Source organism: Podarcis liolepis, assembly GCF_965112155.1.
Source record: "Podarcis liolepis genome assembly, chromosome: 7".
Lineage (NCBI taxonomy): Eukaryota > Metazoa > Chordata > Lepidosauria > Squamata > Lacertidae > Podarcis > Podarcis liolepis.
The window spans coordinates 94257416-94271171 of NC_139561.1; the positions used below are offsets into that span (position 1 = coordinate 94257416).

Below are 13756 nucleotides of genomic sequence, written 5' to 3' on the forward strand. Positions count from 1 at the left end.
TATTAAGAGGGACATTATTGTGAGGGAGAAGGATATTAAGAGGGACATTATTATGAGGGAGAAGGACATTAAGAGGGACGTGATTGTGAGGGAGAAGGACATTAAGAGGGACATGATTGTGAGGGAGAAGGACATTAAGAGGGACATGATTGTGAGGGAGAAGGATATTAAGAGGGACATTATTGTGAGGGAGAAGGACATTAAGAGGGACATGACCGTGAGGGAGAAGGACATTAAGAGGGACATGATTGTGAGGGAGAAGTATATTAAGAGGGACATGATTGTGAGGGAGAAGGATATTAAGAGGGACATTATTATGAGGGAGAAGGATATTAAGAGGGACATTATTATGAGGGAGAAGGATATTAAGAGGGACATTATTATGAGGGAGAAGGATATTAAGAGGGACATTATTATGAGGGAGAAGTATATTAAGAGGGACATTATTATGAGGGAGAAGGACATTCGGAGGGACACGATTGTGAGGGAGAAGGACATTAAGAGGGACATTATTATGAGGGAGAAGGATATTAAGAGGGACATGATTGTGAGGGAGAAGGATATTAAGAGGGACATTATTATGAGGGAGAAGGATATTAAGAGGGACATGATTGTGAGGGAGAAGGATATTAAGAGGGACATTATTATGAGGGAGAAGGATATTAAGAGGGACATTATTATGAGGGAGAAGGATATTAAGAGGGACATTATTATGAGGGAGAAGTATATTAAGAGGGACATTATTATGAGGGAGAAGGACATTCGGAGGGACACGATTGTGAGGGAGAAGGACATTAAGAGGGACATGATTGTGAGGGAGAAGGATATTAAGAGAGACATTATTGTGAGGGAGAAGGATATTAAGAGGGACATTATTATGAGGGAGAAGGATATTAAGAGGGACATTATTGTGAGGGAGAAGGATATTAAGAGGGACATTATTGTGAGGGAGAAGGATATTAAGAGGGACATTATTATGAGGGAGAAGGATATTAAGAGGGACATTATTGTGAGGGAGAAGGAAATTAAGAGGGATATAATTATGAGGGAGAAGGGTATTAAGAGGGACATTATTATGAGGGAGAAGGATATTAAGAGGGACATTATTATGAGGGACAAGTATAGTAAGGGGGACATAATTGTGAGGGAGAAGGACATTAAGAGGGACATCATTATGAGGGAGAAGGGTATTAAGAGGGACATTATTGTGAGGGAGAAGGACATTAAGAGGGATATAATTATGAGGGAGAAGGGTATTAAGAGGGACATTATTATGAGGGAGAAGGATATTAAGAGGGACATTATTATGAGGGACAAGTATAGTAAGGGGGACATAATTGTGAGGGAGAAGGATATTAAGAGGGACATTATTATGAGGGAGAAGGATATTAAGAGGGTCATTATTATGAGGGAGAAGTATATTAAGAGGGACATTATTATGAGGGAGAAGGATATTAAGAGGGACATTATTATGAAGGAGAAGGACATTAGGAGGGACATAATTGTAAGGGAGAAGGATATTAAGAGGGACATTATTATGAGGGAGAAGGATATTAAGAGGGACATTATTATGAGGGAGAAGGATATTAAGAGGGACATTATTATGAGGGAGAAGGATATTAAGAGGGACATTATTATGAGGGAGAAGGATATTAAGAGGGACATTATTATGAGGGAGAAGGATATTAAGAGGGACATAATTATGAGAGAAAAGTATATTAAGAGGGACATTATTATGAGGGAGAAGCATATTAAGAGGGAAATAATTGTGAGGGAGAAGTATATTAAGAGGGACATTATTATGAGGGAGAAGGATATTAAGAGGGACATTATTATGAGGGAGAAGTATATTAAGAGGGACATAATTATGAGGGAGAAGGACATTAAGAGGGACATTATTATGAGGGAGAAGGATATTAGGAGGGACATTATTATGAGGGAGAAGGATATTAAGAGGGACATTATTGTGAGGGAGAAGGATATTAAGAGGGACATTATTATGAGGGAGAAGGACATTAAGAGGGACGTGATTGTGAGGGAGAAGGACATTAAGAGGGACATGATTGTGAGGGAGAAGGACATTAAGAGGGACATGATTGTGAGGGAGAAGGATATTAAGAGGGACATTATTGTGAGGGAGAAGGACATTAAGAGGGACATGACCGTGAGGGAGAAGGACATTAAGAGGGACATGATTGTGAGGGAGAAGTATATTAAGAGGGACATGATTGTGAGGGAGAAGGATATTAAGAGGGACATTATTATGAGGGAGAAGGATATTAAGAGGGACATTATTATGAGGGAGAAGGATATTAAGAGGGACATTATTATGAGGGAGAAGGATATTAAGAGGGACATTATTATGAGGGAGAAGGATATTAAGAGGGACATTATTATGAGGGAGAAGTATATTAAGAGGGACATTATTATGAGGGAGAAGGACATTCGGAGGGACACGATTGTGAGGGAGAAGGACATTAAGAGGGACATTATTATGAGGGAGAAGGATATTAAGAGGGACATGATTGTGAGGGAGAAGGATATTAAGAGGGACATTATTATGAGGGAGAAGGATATTAAGAGGGACATGATTGTGAGGGAGAAGGATATTAAGAGGGACATTATTATGAGGGAGAAGGATATTAAGAGGGACATTATTATGAGGGAGAAGGATATTAAGAGGGACATTATTATGAGGGAGAAGTATATTAAGAGGGACATTATTATGAGGGAGAAGGACATTCGGAGGGACACGATTGTGAGGGAGAAGGACATTAAGAGGGACATGATTGTGAGGGAGAAGGATATTAAGAGAGACATTATTGTGAGGGAGAAGGATATTAAGAGGGACATTATTATGAGGGAGAAGGATATTAAGAGGGACATTATTGTGAGGGAGAAGGATATTAAGAGGGACATTATTGTGAGGGAGAAGGATATTAAGAGGGACATTATTATGAGGGAGAAGGATATTAAGAGGGACATTATTGTGAGGGAGAAGGAAATTAAGAGGGATATAATTATGAGGGAGAAGGGTATTAAGAGGGACATTATTATGAGGGAGAAGGATATTAAGAGGGACATTATTATGAGGGACAAGTATAGTAAGGGGGACATAATTGTGAGGGAGAAGGACATTAAGAGGGACATCATTATGAGGGAGAAGGGTATTAAGAGGGACATTATTGTGAGGGAGAAGGACATTAAGAGGGATATAATTATGAGGGAGAAGGGTATTAAGAGGGACATTATTATGAGGGAGAAGGATATTAAGAGGGACATTATTATGAGGGACAAGTATAGTAAGGGGGACATAATTGTGAGGGAGAAGGATATTAAGAGGGACATTATTATGAGGGAGAAGGATATTAAGAGGGTCATTATTATGAGGGAGAAGTATATTAAGAGGGACATTATTATGAGGGAGAAGGATATTAAGAGGGACATTATTATGAAGGAGAAGGACATTAGGAGGGACATAATTGTAAGGGAGAAGGATATTAAGAGGGACATTATTATGAGGGAGAAGGATATTAAGAGGGACATTATTATGAGGGAGAAGGATATTAAGAGGGACATTATTATGAGGGAGAAGGATATTAAGAGGGACATTATTATGAGGGAGAAGGATATTAAGAGGGACATTATTATGAGGGAGAAGGATATTAAGAGGGAGATTATTATGAGGGAGGAGGATATTAAGAGGGAGATTATTATGAGGGAGAAGGATATTAAGAGGGACATTATTATGAGGGAGAAGGATATTAAGAGGGACATTATTATGAGGGAGAAGGATATTAAGAGGGACATTATTATGAAGGAGAAGGACATTAGGAGGGACATAATTGTAAGGGAGAAGGATATTAAGAGGGACATTATTATGAGGGAGAAGGATATTAAGAGGGACATTATTATGAGGGAGAAGGATATTAAGAGGGACATTATTATGAGGGAGAAGGATATTAAGAGGGACATTATTATGAGGGAGAAGGATATTAAGAGGGACATTATTGTGAGGGAGAAGGATATTAAGAGGGACATGAGGGAGAAGGATATTAAGAGGGACATGAGGGAGACATGTGTATCTGAAGAAGTGTGCATGCACACGAAAGCTCATACCAAGAACTAATTTAGTTGGTCTTTAAGGTGCTACTGGAAGGATTTTTTTTATTTTGACTATGGCAGACCAACACGCCTACCTACCTGTATGATGGAGAAGGATATTAAGAGGGACATGAGGGAGAAGTATATTAAGAGGGACATTATTGTGAGGGAGAAGTATATTAAGAGGGACATTATTATGAGGGAGAAGAATATTAAGAGGGACATTATTATGAGGGAGAAGGATATTAAGAGAGACATTATTATGAGGGAGAAGAATATTAAGAGGGACATTATTATGAGGGAGAAGGATATTAAGAGAGACATTATTATGAGGGAGAAGTATATTAAGAGGGAAATACCATGAAGATTACGCTTCCCTTCTCTCTCTATTCATAAATATCTGTATGTCAGCCATTTCCCCTCCCTAATTCTTTATTTGACGGAAAGTCCAGTTTCCGAGGCGTCTTCCAGGGCAGTTCCACCCAGAGGGCCTTGCCACCGTCCCCTTGGATCCAGAGCAGGAAGTCCCCAAGGGACGGTGGCTGGAGCTAGACATGGGCCCTGCTGCTCACCAAGCCACCCAAGCAGATATGGCTGGCTTGGGGTGAAGCTCTGGACTATGAAGTGGGGTGGGGAGGGACCCCCACTGTTGCCCTGGCTCCAGATTACACTCACTTGTCACTCACAGTTATGACTTCTTCCTCCTCCTCCTCTCCCCATGCTTCCTCAGGGAACACTCTTCTTCTCTTGGCTGTGCTTTGATCTTACAATAGAAGAATGTGTTTGATTCGTAGGATTTTCTGCACCTTCCATTAGAACTTGGCAGAGGACCAAGGGGCTCCTTCTGATCTCCTGGAGGTGTCCTGAGAACAGAGATGGATGAGCAAGACTCAGCTGGCCCTGAAGCAGGAAGAGGCCATGCCATGGAAATGGGGAGCAGTGGGGAATTCTGGGAAAACTCCGTGCAGAGGATTCTGGATGAGGAGAACACCCTTTGCTCAGAGGTGCAGAGCCAGCAGCTCAGTCAGTTCTTCTACCAGGAGGCCAAAGGACCCCGAGAGGTTTGCAGCCAACTCTACCATCTTGACCATCAGTGGCTGAAGCCAGAAAGGCACACGAAAGCTGAGATGTTGGACCTGGTGATCTTGGAGCAGTTCCTGGCTGTCCTTCCTCTGGAGATGGAGAGCTGGGTGAGGGAATGCGGAGCGGAGACCAGTTCCCAGGCGGTGGACCTGGCCGAAGGTTTCCTCCTGAGTCAGGCAGAGGAGAGGAAGCAGGCAGAGCAGCAGGTGAGAGAGACTTTCCTCTGGATACTCCCAAGGGGCTCCAAAGAGGAGGGAGAGTATTCCCATATCAATTCCTAATGGCCCATCCTTTTTTGGAAAGCTTATTATTTTTTTTTATTATTATTATTAATGACACTCATGTGGCTGGATGCCTTCCAGCACATATAAAAGCATCAGAAGACATCAGATATCTTCTAAAAGTTACACAGTTTTTTATCTCCTTATCACCTGATGGGAGGGCATTCCCCAGGGTGGGGGCCACTGTGGAGAAGGTCTTCTGCCTGGCTCCCTGTAACTTCACTTATCACAGTGAGGGAATCAGCAGAAGACCCTCGGAACTGGACCTCAGTTCATGGAGACGCTCCTTTGGGTATACTGGGCCTTTGAGGGCGTTTAGGGCTTTGAATTGTGCTGGGAAACGTTCTGGGAGCCAGTGAAGATCCTTGAGGACCAATGTTTCATGGTCCTGGCAGCCAACCCCAGACACCAGTCTAGCAGAAGCAGGAAGCAGCTTTCACCTCTCTCCCCCGAAAGCGCTTGCCTCTGCCATTCCTTCTCTAACCCTTCTCCCCATTCTCTGTTTTGAATCCTTCTTGCTCTTTCAGAGGAAGGATCTTTTGGCACAAATGGGTCTTGATTCTTCTGAGGCAGAGAAGACTCCGCTGGACGCCAGAGTGAGGCCTCTGGGTAAGGAGGAAGGAGTGTTTTCTCCCCCGTTTTGTCTCATTCTCTTGGTTTCGAAACTAATTGTGAGTTCTTTGCATCTTTTGGGGGAAGACACCTGGAGCTCAGAGCTCGGGGGGGGGAGATGCATTCTTGCACAACGATTATATGAAATTGGTACAAATGTCCAAATGTGCTCAGCAGGGGAGACGTTTACGATAGAAATTTGATTAGTTTACAATACAGTTCAATAATGGCCTCATTATAACAATGCGAAATTACAATACAATTAGTAATACCAATCTTTAAGATACCAAATTATATAATGTAGGTCCCCCCCACATGCTAAAACTGATGGTTTGATGATTTTATTGATTTCTGCATTCCAAAATCTTATTAATTTCAATTACACTCCTGTCAAGATAACAATCCTTTATACAACAGCTGCAGTATTAATGACTTCCATTCGTATTGAAACATCAAATAATATTTGTTGTTGTTTAGTCGTGTCCGCCTCTTTGTGACCCCCCTGGACCAGAGCACGCCAGGCCCTCCTGTCTTCCACTGCCTCCCGCAGTTTGGTCAAACTCATGCTGGTAGCTTCGAGAACACTGTCCCACCATCTCGTCCTCTGTCTCCCCTTCTCCTTGTGCCCTCCATCTTTCCCAGCCTCAGGGTCTTTTCCAGGGAGTCTTCTCTTCTCACGAGGTGGCCAAAGTCTTGGAGCCTCAGCTTCAGGATCTGTCCTTCCAGTGAGCACTCAGGGCTGATTTCCTTCAGAATGGAGAGGTTGGATCTTCTTGCAGTCCATGGGACTCTCAAGAGTCTCCTCCAGCACCAGAATTCAAAAGCATCCCTTCTTCGGCGATCAGCCTTCTTGATCGTCCAGCTCTCACTTCCATGCGTCACTACTGGGAAAACCATGGCTTTAACTATACGGACCTTTGTTGGCAAGGTGATGTCTCTGCTTTTTAAGATGTTGTCTAGGTTTGCCATCGCCTTTCTCCCAAGGAGCAGGCGTCTTTTAATTTCGTGACTGCTGTCACCATCTGCACTGATCATGGAGCCCAAGAAAGTAAAATCTCTCACTACAAGTGAGGCACTCCCGCTGTATCCTTACTCTTCCCATGTGTGGCAATCTTTCTGTTCGTGATGTTTGTTCCTGTCCTTGTAAAATGTTCTGTCTATCTTTTCCTGGTTGTTGCTGTTCTCCATCATTCCTTGGACGGAGCTAATATCCCATTGTGGTTTCAGAAATTCTCCATCGCTCTGTCCTGTGTTTCGTTGTTTGGCAACTTTTAACAGCAGCTGCAAAAATCACACTGTCCCAATAAATAATCAGTTTTTGCCATTTTTCTTCTCTGCCTGGGAAGGAGAGGGATCGGTAAGAACTGCAAATGACTCAGTAATGAACCTTATCAGCTCCCTCACAACTTTCAGATTCCTTACATCCCTCTGTCTGGCCGAAGATAAATGCGCATTTATCCAATTCAATTAAATTCCATGTCCTTTAGCATTAATCAGTTCAGTCTGTATATAATACAGGATGGGGAAGAGTCACCTCTAATTTTCCATCGTAAACATTTTGCAAAATAGAGCTTCCCTCCCTTTCCCCTTTTTGTTTTTACACACACAGTTCCATTTGATGTTATATTCCATATCTGCAGTCCAGTTTCATCCCTGCTCACCTGTACATATATATTTTGAACTAGTATCCAATGGCGGGCTGCCAATTCATTAGTGTAGAGAAGAAAACTTTATATAAAGAAGCCATAGGCTCCCCTCCCCCCACCCACTGTCTTTTGCACCAAATGAAGTTTTTTCTCAAATTCAAACCTTAAAGACCTTGCAGCTGGTTCAATTCCGCACTTTATGATCTCATCTCTTCCAGCAATGTCTGTACATTAGTCCAAATTGAGCTCTGATTGACAGGAGAACCTCTGCTTCTTAATGGCAGCGATGGAGGGTTTTCGGCAGGCGAAGGCTTTTGCACTCAGCGCCTCCCTGCCTCCCGCAATCCATGCCGGAGCCAGAGCCTGGTACCAAGACAAACTGGGAGTGAAGCCAGTTCCCCCCTGTCCCTGCGGGCAACTTGCAAGGAGAATTACCCTCAATCATCCTTGTTTTTCCTTTGCCAACGATCTCCCGCTGCCTCCAATAAAGCAGAGCGGAACTGGAAGCTAGCAGGGGAGACTTGGACGAAGCCCCATCTGTACTGAGAGATGCACTGTTTCACCTCTGAGAGAAGCAGGCGCTCACGGTTTCCACTTACCTTGGTCTCTCCCAGGTGACGGAATGATGCCACCAAGACCTGCTCCTTCATCTTTTCATGGTGGTGGAGGGGAGGCAGCAGCTGTGGACCCAGATCAGGTAGGGGGAAGGAGCCTTGTGGGGAAGGACTGCTTGGATGCAGACTGGCGGGACACAGTTGGATGCAGAGGAATGGTGGGAGGAGCCAGAGAAGAGGGAGCCGACTGGGAGGAGGAGGAGGAGGGGTCTGAAGCTGGAGAGGGAAGAGGGCTCAGGGAGCAGAGGGAGTCTGTGGCAGAGAGCAGCCCAGACTCCGAGGCAGAAGCTGCAGCAGGAGAGAGGGATGAGGAAGGCAGAGAGGGGTCTGGCCGCTGTAGAAAACAACAGAGCCAAGTGAATGTTCTCTAAGAGGACAGCCTTTTTCCTGTTCTGTTAGGGTCCAGTGTGCTTTGAAGATGTAGCTGTCCATTTCACGGACGAGGAGTGGGCGTTGCTGGATCCTGACCAGAGAGCTCTCCATAAGGAAGTCATGGAGGAGAATCGTGGGATCTTGGACTCTCTCGGTAAGGCTCCCTATTGGATCATCCTATCTATTTTGTAATTCAAGACATCTCTCTATGTGACGAACCTCTGATATTTCGATGGGGCTCAACAGCGCCACCCACAGCACCTGGGATGTTAACACTCCCACAGCAAACCTTGGATGGATGGCTATTCATTGTTTTCCCTGTGAATATTCTTCCTCCAGTTCTGCCGTTTAAAACCATGATCAGGCTGTCTGAACTGCCCAGGCCTTCTTAAATGTAGGATTCAGAGTGATTTGAGGTGTTGAAGTAGCTTCAGTCAAGTTTCCTGCTTTTGTTCTTGCTTCTGTCTCTCTCTGGTTGACCAAAGAGTCGCTTGACATTGGAGATGGCACAGATTCCACGACTGAACCAAACAAACTCCATCCCAAAACAGAGCCAGGCTTTTTGAATCTCAGGCAGTGAACCCTGTAGTAACAATAATGATAATTTTATTATTTTTACCCTGCCCATCTGACTGGGTGGCCCCAGCCACTCTGGGCAACTTCCAACAAATAGAAAAACATTATAAAACATCAAACATTAAAAACTTCCCGATACAGAGGTGCCTTTAGAATTCTTCTAAAAGTTGCATAGTTATTACCTTGACATCTGATGGGAGGGCGTTCCACAGGGTGGGTTCCCCTATCGAGAAGGCCCCCTGCCTCGTCCCCTGTAACTTCTCACAAAAATGTAACATTTAAGTACAGTGGTACTTCGGGTTAAGAACTTAATTCGTTCTGGAGGTCTGTTCTTAACCTGAAACTGTTCTTAACCTGAAGCACCACTTTAGCTCATGGGGCCTCCTGCTGCCGCTCTTAGTGGAGTCTGTAACCTGAAGCGTATGTAACCCGAGGTAACACTGTATATCTTAATTTTGGACAGGGAACTTACCCACTTTGGCCACCTTTTAAATACCGTATTTTTAGCTCCATAGGACGCACTTTTTCCGTCTTAAAAACTAAGGGGGAAAGTCTGGGCGTCCTATGGAGCGAATGCAGGGGGGGAGGCTGCGCAAGGCTAAAGAGGAAGCCAGGGCAGCGAGCACGATCCATCCTCTGTAGCCTTGCGCGCCTCTCCAGCTGCGGGAGGCTGTGCGAGGCTAAAGAAGCCAACTTTTTAAAAATCTCTCTATCTCTATCTCTACCTCTTTTTCTTTTTCCATCCTTTCTCTACCCCCTTCTTTTCCTCTGGATCAGTGTTTTTATCTAACATTTTAGTTTGGAGGGGGGGATATTATAAAAAAGGAAACTTTCCAGCTTTTATTTTGGTATACAATAAAAACAGATTAAACAAAACACTAAAGAAGGAAATAGCATAGAAGAGGAAGAGAAAAGGGAAAGAGGGGGGATACAAAGCCATTTACCAGAGGTAGATCTTAACCCTTGCCTCACTTCAGAGCTTCTCTGGGCAGGTATTCCCTCGGCTTAAGTGGGGTGGGGGAAGAGTGGCAGGTAGGGGGGTACCTACCTAGACACTGAAGCCACATGTCTCTCCGATGAAAATTGGGAGTGGGCATTGTGTGAAGTGGCTGTGGATCTCCTGCCGCAGAATTGTAGGACTGTATAGAGTTGGGAGGGCCACCCAAGGGTCATCTAGCCCAACCCCCTCACAATGTAGGAATCACAGCTAAAGAACGCCAGGCAGATGGTCCCCCAACCGCTGCTTAAAAGCGAGCGGGATGGATCGCGCTTGCTGCCTTGTCTTCTTCTTTAGCCACGCTGGAGAGGTTTAGCTCCTGGCTGGAGAGGTTGCGCGGCTATGGATCCCGCTTGCTGTCTTGGTTTCCTTGCTCTTGGGGACTGGGGGGGAACCCGGGCTTCCCCCGCAGCCCCGACAAGCTCTGGGAGAAGCGGACAGGCTGTGTGAATCCTGCCCGTGGCTCTTTGGGGCTGGGGGGGGGGAATAATATTTTCCCCCTCTAAAAACAAGGTACGTCCTGTGGTCCGGTGCGTCCAATAGAGCAAAAAATACGGTAATAATAAAAGCACATTTTATTTATGAAGATAGTACAGATCCATATTTAAATTTGAACAAAATGACATTACCAGGTTAAGCAGTACTTTTAAAAACTAGAAAATATAATATTCAACTTGATTTGTAAACGAAAGTAGACATTTTTACAGAACAAAAGGAACATTATAACATCTAACTCCCTTCAGTTCTTCGCCTCTCCCAAGCATTAATTAGCATTGTTCCATAATTTGGGACTGCACTTCTTCCCGAGAGACTAATCCGTTTGCCTCTTAGTTTCAGGTGCTGATGAATTGGAAATGAAGAACAAGGGAGACCACAACGAAATCCACACAGTGGAGGAGCCAAATCAGGATTCAGACTGTGGAGAGAGCTTCAGTCAGAGCTCCCATTCCATTTCCCATCAAAGAAATCCCCTTGAGAAGAAACACTATCAGTGTTTGGAATGTGGAAAGAACTTCAATCAGAGGGCCAAGCTCACTTCCCATCAAAGGATTCATACAGGGGAGAAACCCTTTCAGTGTGTGGAATGTGGAAAGAGCTTCACTCGGAGTGCCAATCTCACTTCCCATCAAAAGATTCATACAGGGGAGAAACCCAATCAGTGCGTGGAATGTGGAAAGAGCTTCAATCAGAGGGCCAAGCTCACTTCCCATCAAAGGATTCATACAGGGGAGAAACCCTATCACTGCTTCGAGTGTGGAAAGAGATTCACTGATAGCTCCTCTCTCACCTCCCATCAAAGAATTCATACAGGGGAGAAACCCTATCAGTGCGTGGAATGTGGAAAGAGCTTCACTCGGAGTGCCAATCTCACTTCCCATCAAAGGATTCATACAGGGGAGAAACCCTATCAGTGCGTGGAATGTGGAAAAAGCTTCAGGACGAGCTTTGAACTCACTTTGCATCAAAGGATTCATACAGGGGAGAAACCCTATCACTGCTTGGAGTGTGGAAAGAGTTTCAGTCACAGGTACAATCTCACTTCCCATCGTAGAATTCATACAGGGGAGAAACCATATCACTGCTTGGATTGTGGAAAGAGAATCAGTCGCAGCCATGATCTCACTTCCCATCGTAGAATTCATTCAAGGGAAAAACCATATCACTGCTTGGAGTGTGGAAAAAGCTTCAGGATGCGCTCCGAACTCACTTCTCATCAAAGGATTCATGCAGGGGAGAAACCCTTTCAGTGCATGGAATGTGGAAAGAGCTTCATTAGAAAGCACAGCTTCACTTCACATCAAAGAATTCATACAGGGGAGAAACCCTTTCAGTGCTTGGAATGTGGAAAGAGCTTCAAACAGAGGGCCCATCTCACTTCCCATCAAAGGATTCATACAGGGGAGAAACCCTATCAGTGCTTGGAATGTGGAAAAAGCTTCAGGACAAGCTCTGAACTCACTTCCCATCATAGGATTCATACAGGGGAGAAACCCTGTCAGTGCCTGGAATGTGGAAAGAGCTTCAGTCAGAGGGCCAAGCTCACTTCCCATCAAAGGATTCATACAGGGGAGAAACCCTATCAGTGTGTGGAATGTGGAAAGAGCTTCACCTGGAAAATAACTTTCACTTCCCATCAAAGAATTCATACAGGGGAAAACCCCTATCAGTGTCTGGAATGTGGAAAGAGCTTCACCAGGAACGAAAGTCTCACAGCCCATCACAAAATCCACACAGGGGAGAAACCCTAACAGTGCATGGAATGAGGAAAGAGCTTCAGTCAAAGCAACAATCTCATTTCCCATCAGAGAATTCACACAGGGTAGAAACTATTTCAGTGCCAACTTCCGGGTTAGCACCTTTGGTAATGGCGGAATTCCTCTGACTGGGAGGAATTTGCTCTGTGAAAACCAGGTCTGACCGCCGTGGCGAAGGCGGAGACCCTTCAAAAATCACAGGCGGGTGAAGCCTGTGAACGTGGGATTCGGCGGGGACCTTTTGCGCCTCCCCTACTCGCGGGGAAACCTGGTTTCGGGGATCCGGAGCGAAGTGGGGTGAGCGGCGCGGTGCTGTGAATCGACTGCTTCTTCCACGGAGCGAAGCTGCATAGCCCTTGCCGGGGAGCGCTGACTTTTTCCTGTTGACAATCTGATCCTAAAGCAACTACCCGTGAGTAGAGTGAATTGGAATTTCTTTTTTAAAAAAATACTCAATTTGGCACCAAAACGGGGAGGCTCAAAACAGGAAGTCCGCCTTGCTCTTCTTTGTAGATAGACTGAAGCAAAAAGGCTGCAAGCTAAAGTCTTGGAAAGTCTATTGTAAAGGACTAAATTTCCAGCATTAGAAAAAATAGTAACCTCCCCCCTTGGAAGCAGGAGAAGAGGGGGGGAAGTTTTGGATCGTATATACCTGCAAGAGAGAGGGAAGGAAGCTAAAATACCACTGCTCTGAACCTGGAAACGGGCTGTCAATAAGACTGACGCACTTTGGAATCCTTACTGACTGAATAAAACGTTCGCTGACAGCCAGCTAAATAAGAGAGATACATTGTTTTAACTGTCCCCGTCTGATTTTAAAAAAGGAGCAAAAAGTAGCTAAAAACTGAAACTAACTTTATTGTTTGAACTGTGTTTTAAAAGGTGATATTATGGATTAATACAAATACAAATAGCAACTGTTTCCCCCTAGAGGAAGCTTTTGAAACTGTTACAAGAGCTTGATTGGAGAAATTTCCAGCTGTAAGATAAAACTGTGTGACTGTGGGACTGACCTTGAATTTCTTAAGTGTTATGGAAGATGGGAAAGAAAAAATAGATCTGTCAATTCCAGATAAAACAACAAGGTCTGGGAAGTCTTGGCAGCGAAGAGCCTCAGCATCTGGCCCCCCTGCTTCATCTGCGGCTGTACCAATATATTCTAAATCAAGAGGAATTTTAACAGAAGAGGCCTTAGCGCTTGCATTGAGTAAGGTAA

The 13756-nt window shown here is 44.5% G+C and overlaps 1 protein-coding gene across 1 annotated transcript; it reads left to right on the forward strand.

Moving 5' to 3' along the window:
* Positions 1-4920: 4920 nt before the first annotated feature.
* On the forward strand, positions 4921-12621 carry LOC310711122 (uncharacterized protein). The gene is made up of 5 exons (XM_083512593.1): positions 4921-5393; positions 5996-6077; positions 7427-7437; positions 8740-8866; positions 11117-12621. The coding sequence occupies exons 1-5, from the start codon at positions 4980-4982 to the stop codon at positions 12532-12534; spliced, it is 2052 nt and encodes a 683-aa protein (XP_083368719.1). The 5' UTR covers positions 4921-4979; the 3' UTR covers positions 12535-12621.
* The last annotated feature ends 1135 nt before the right edge of the window (positions 12622-13756 follow it).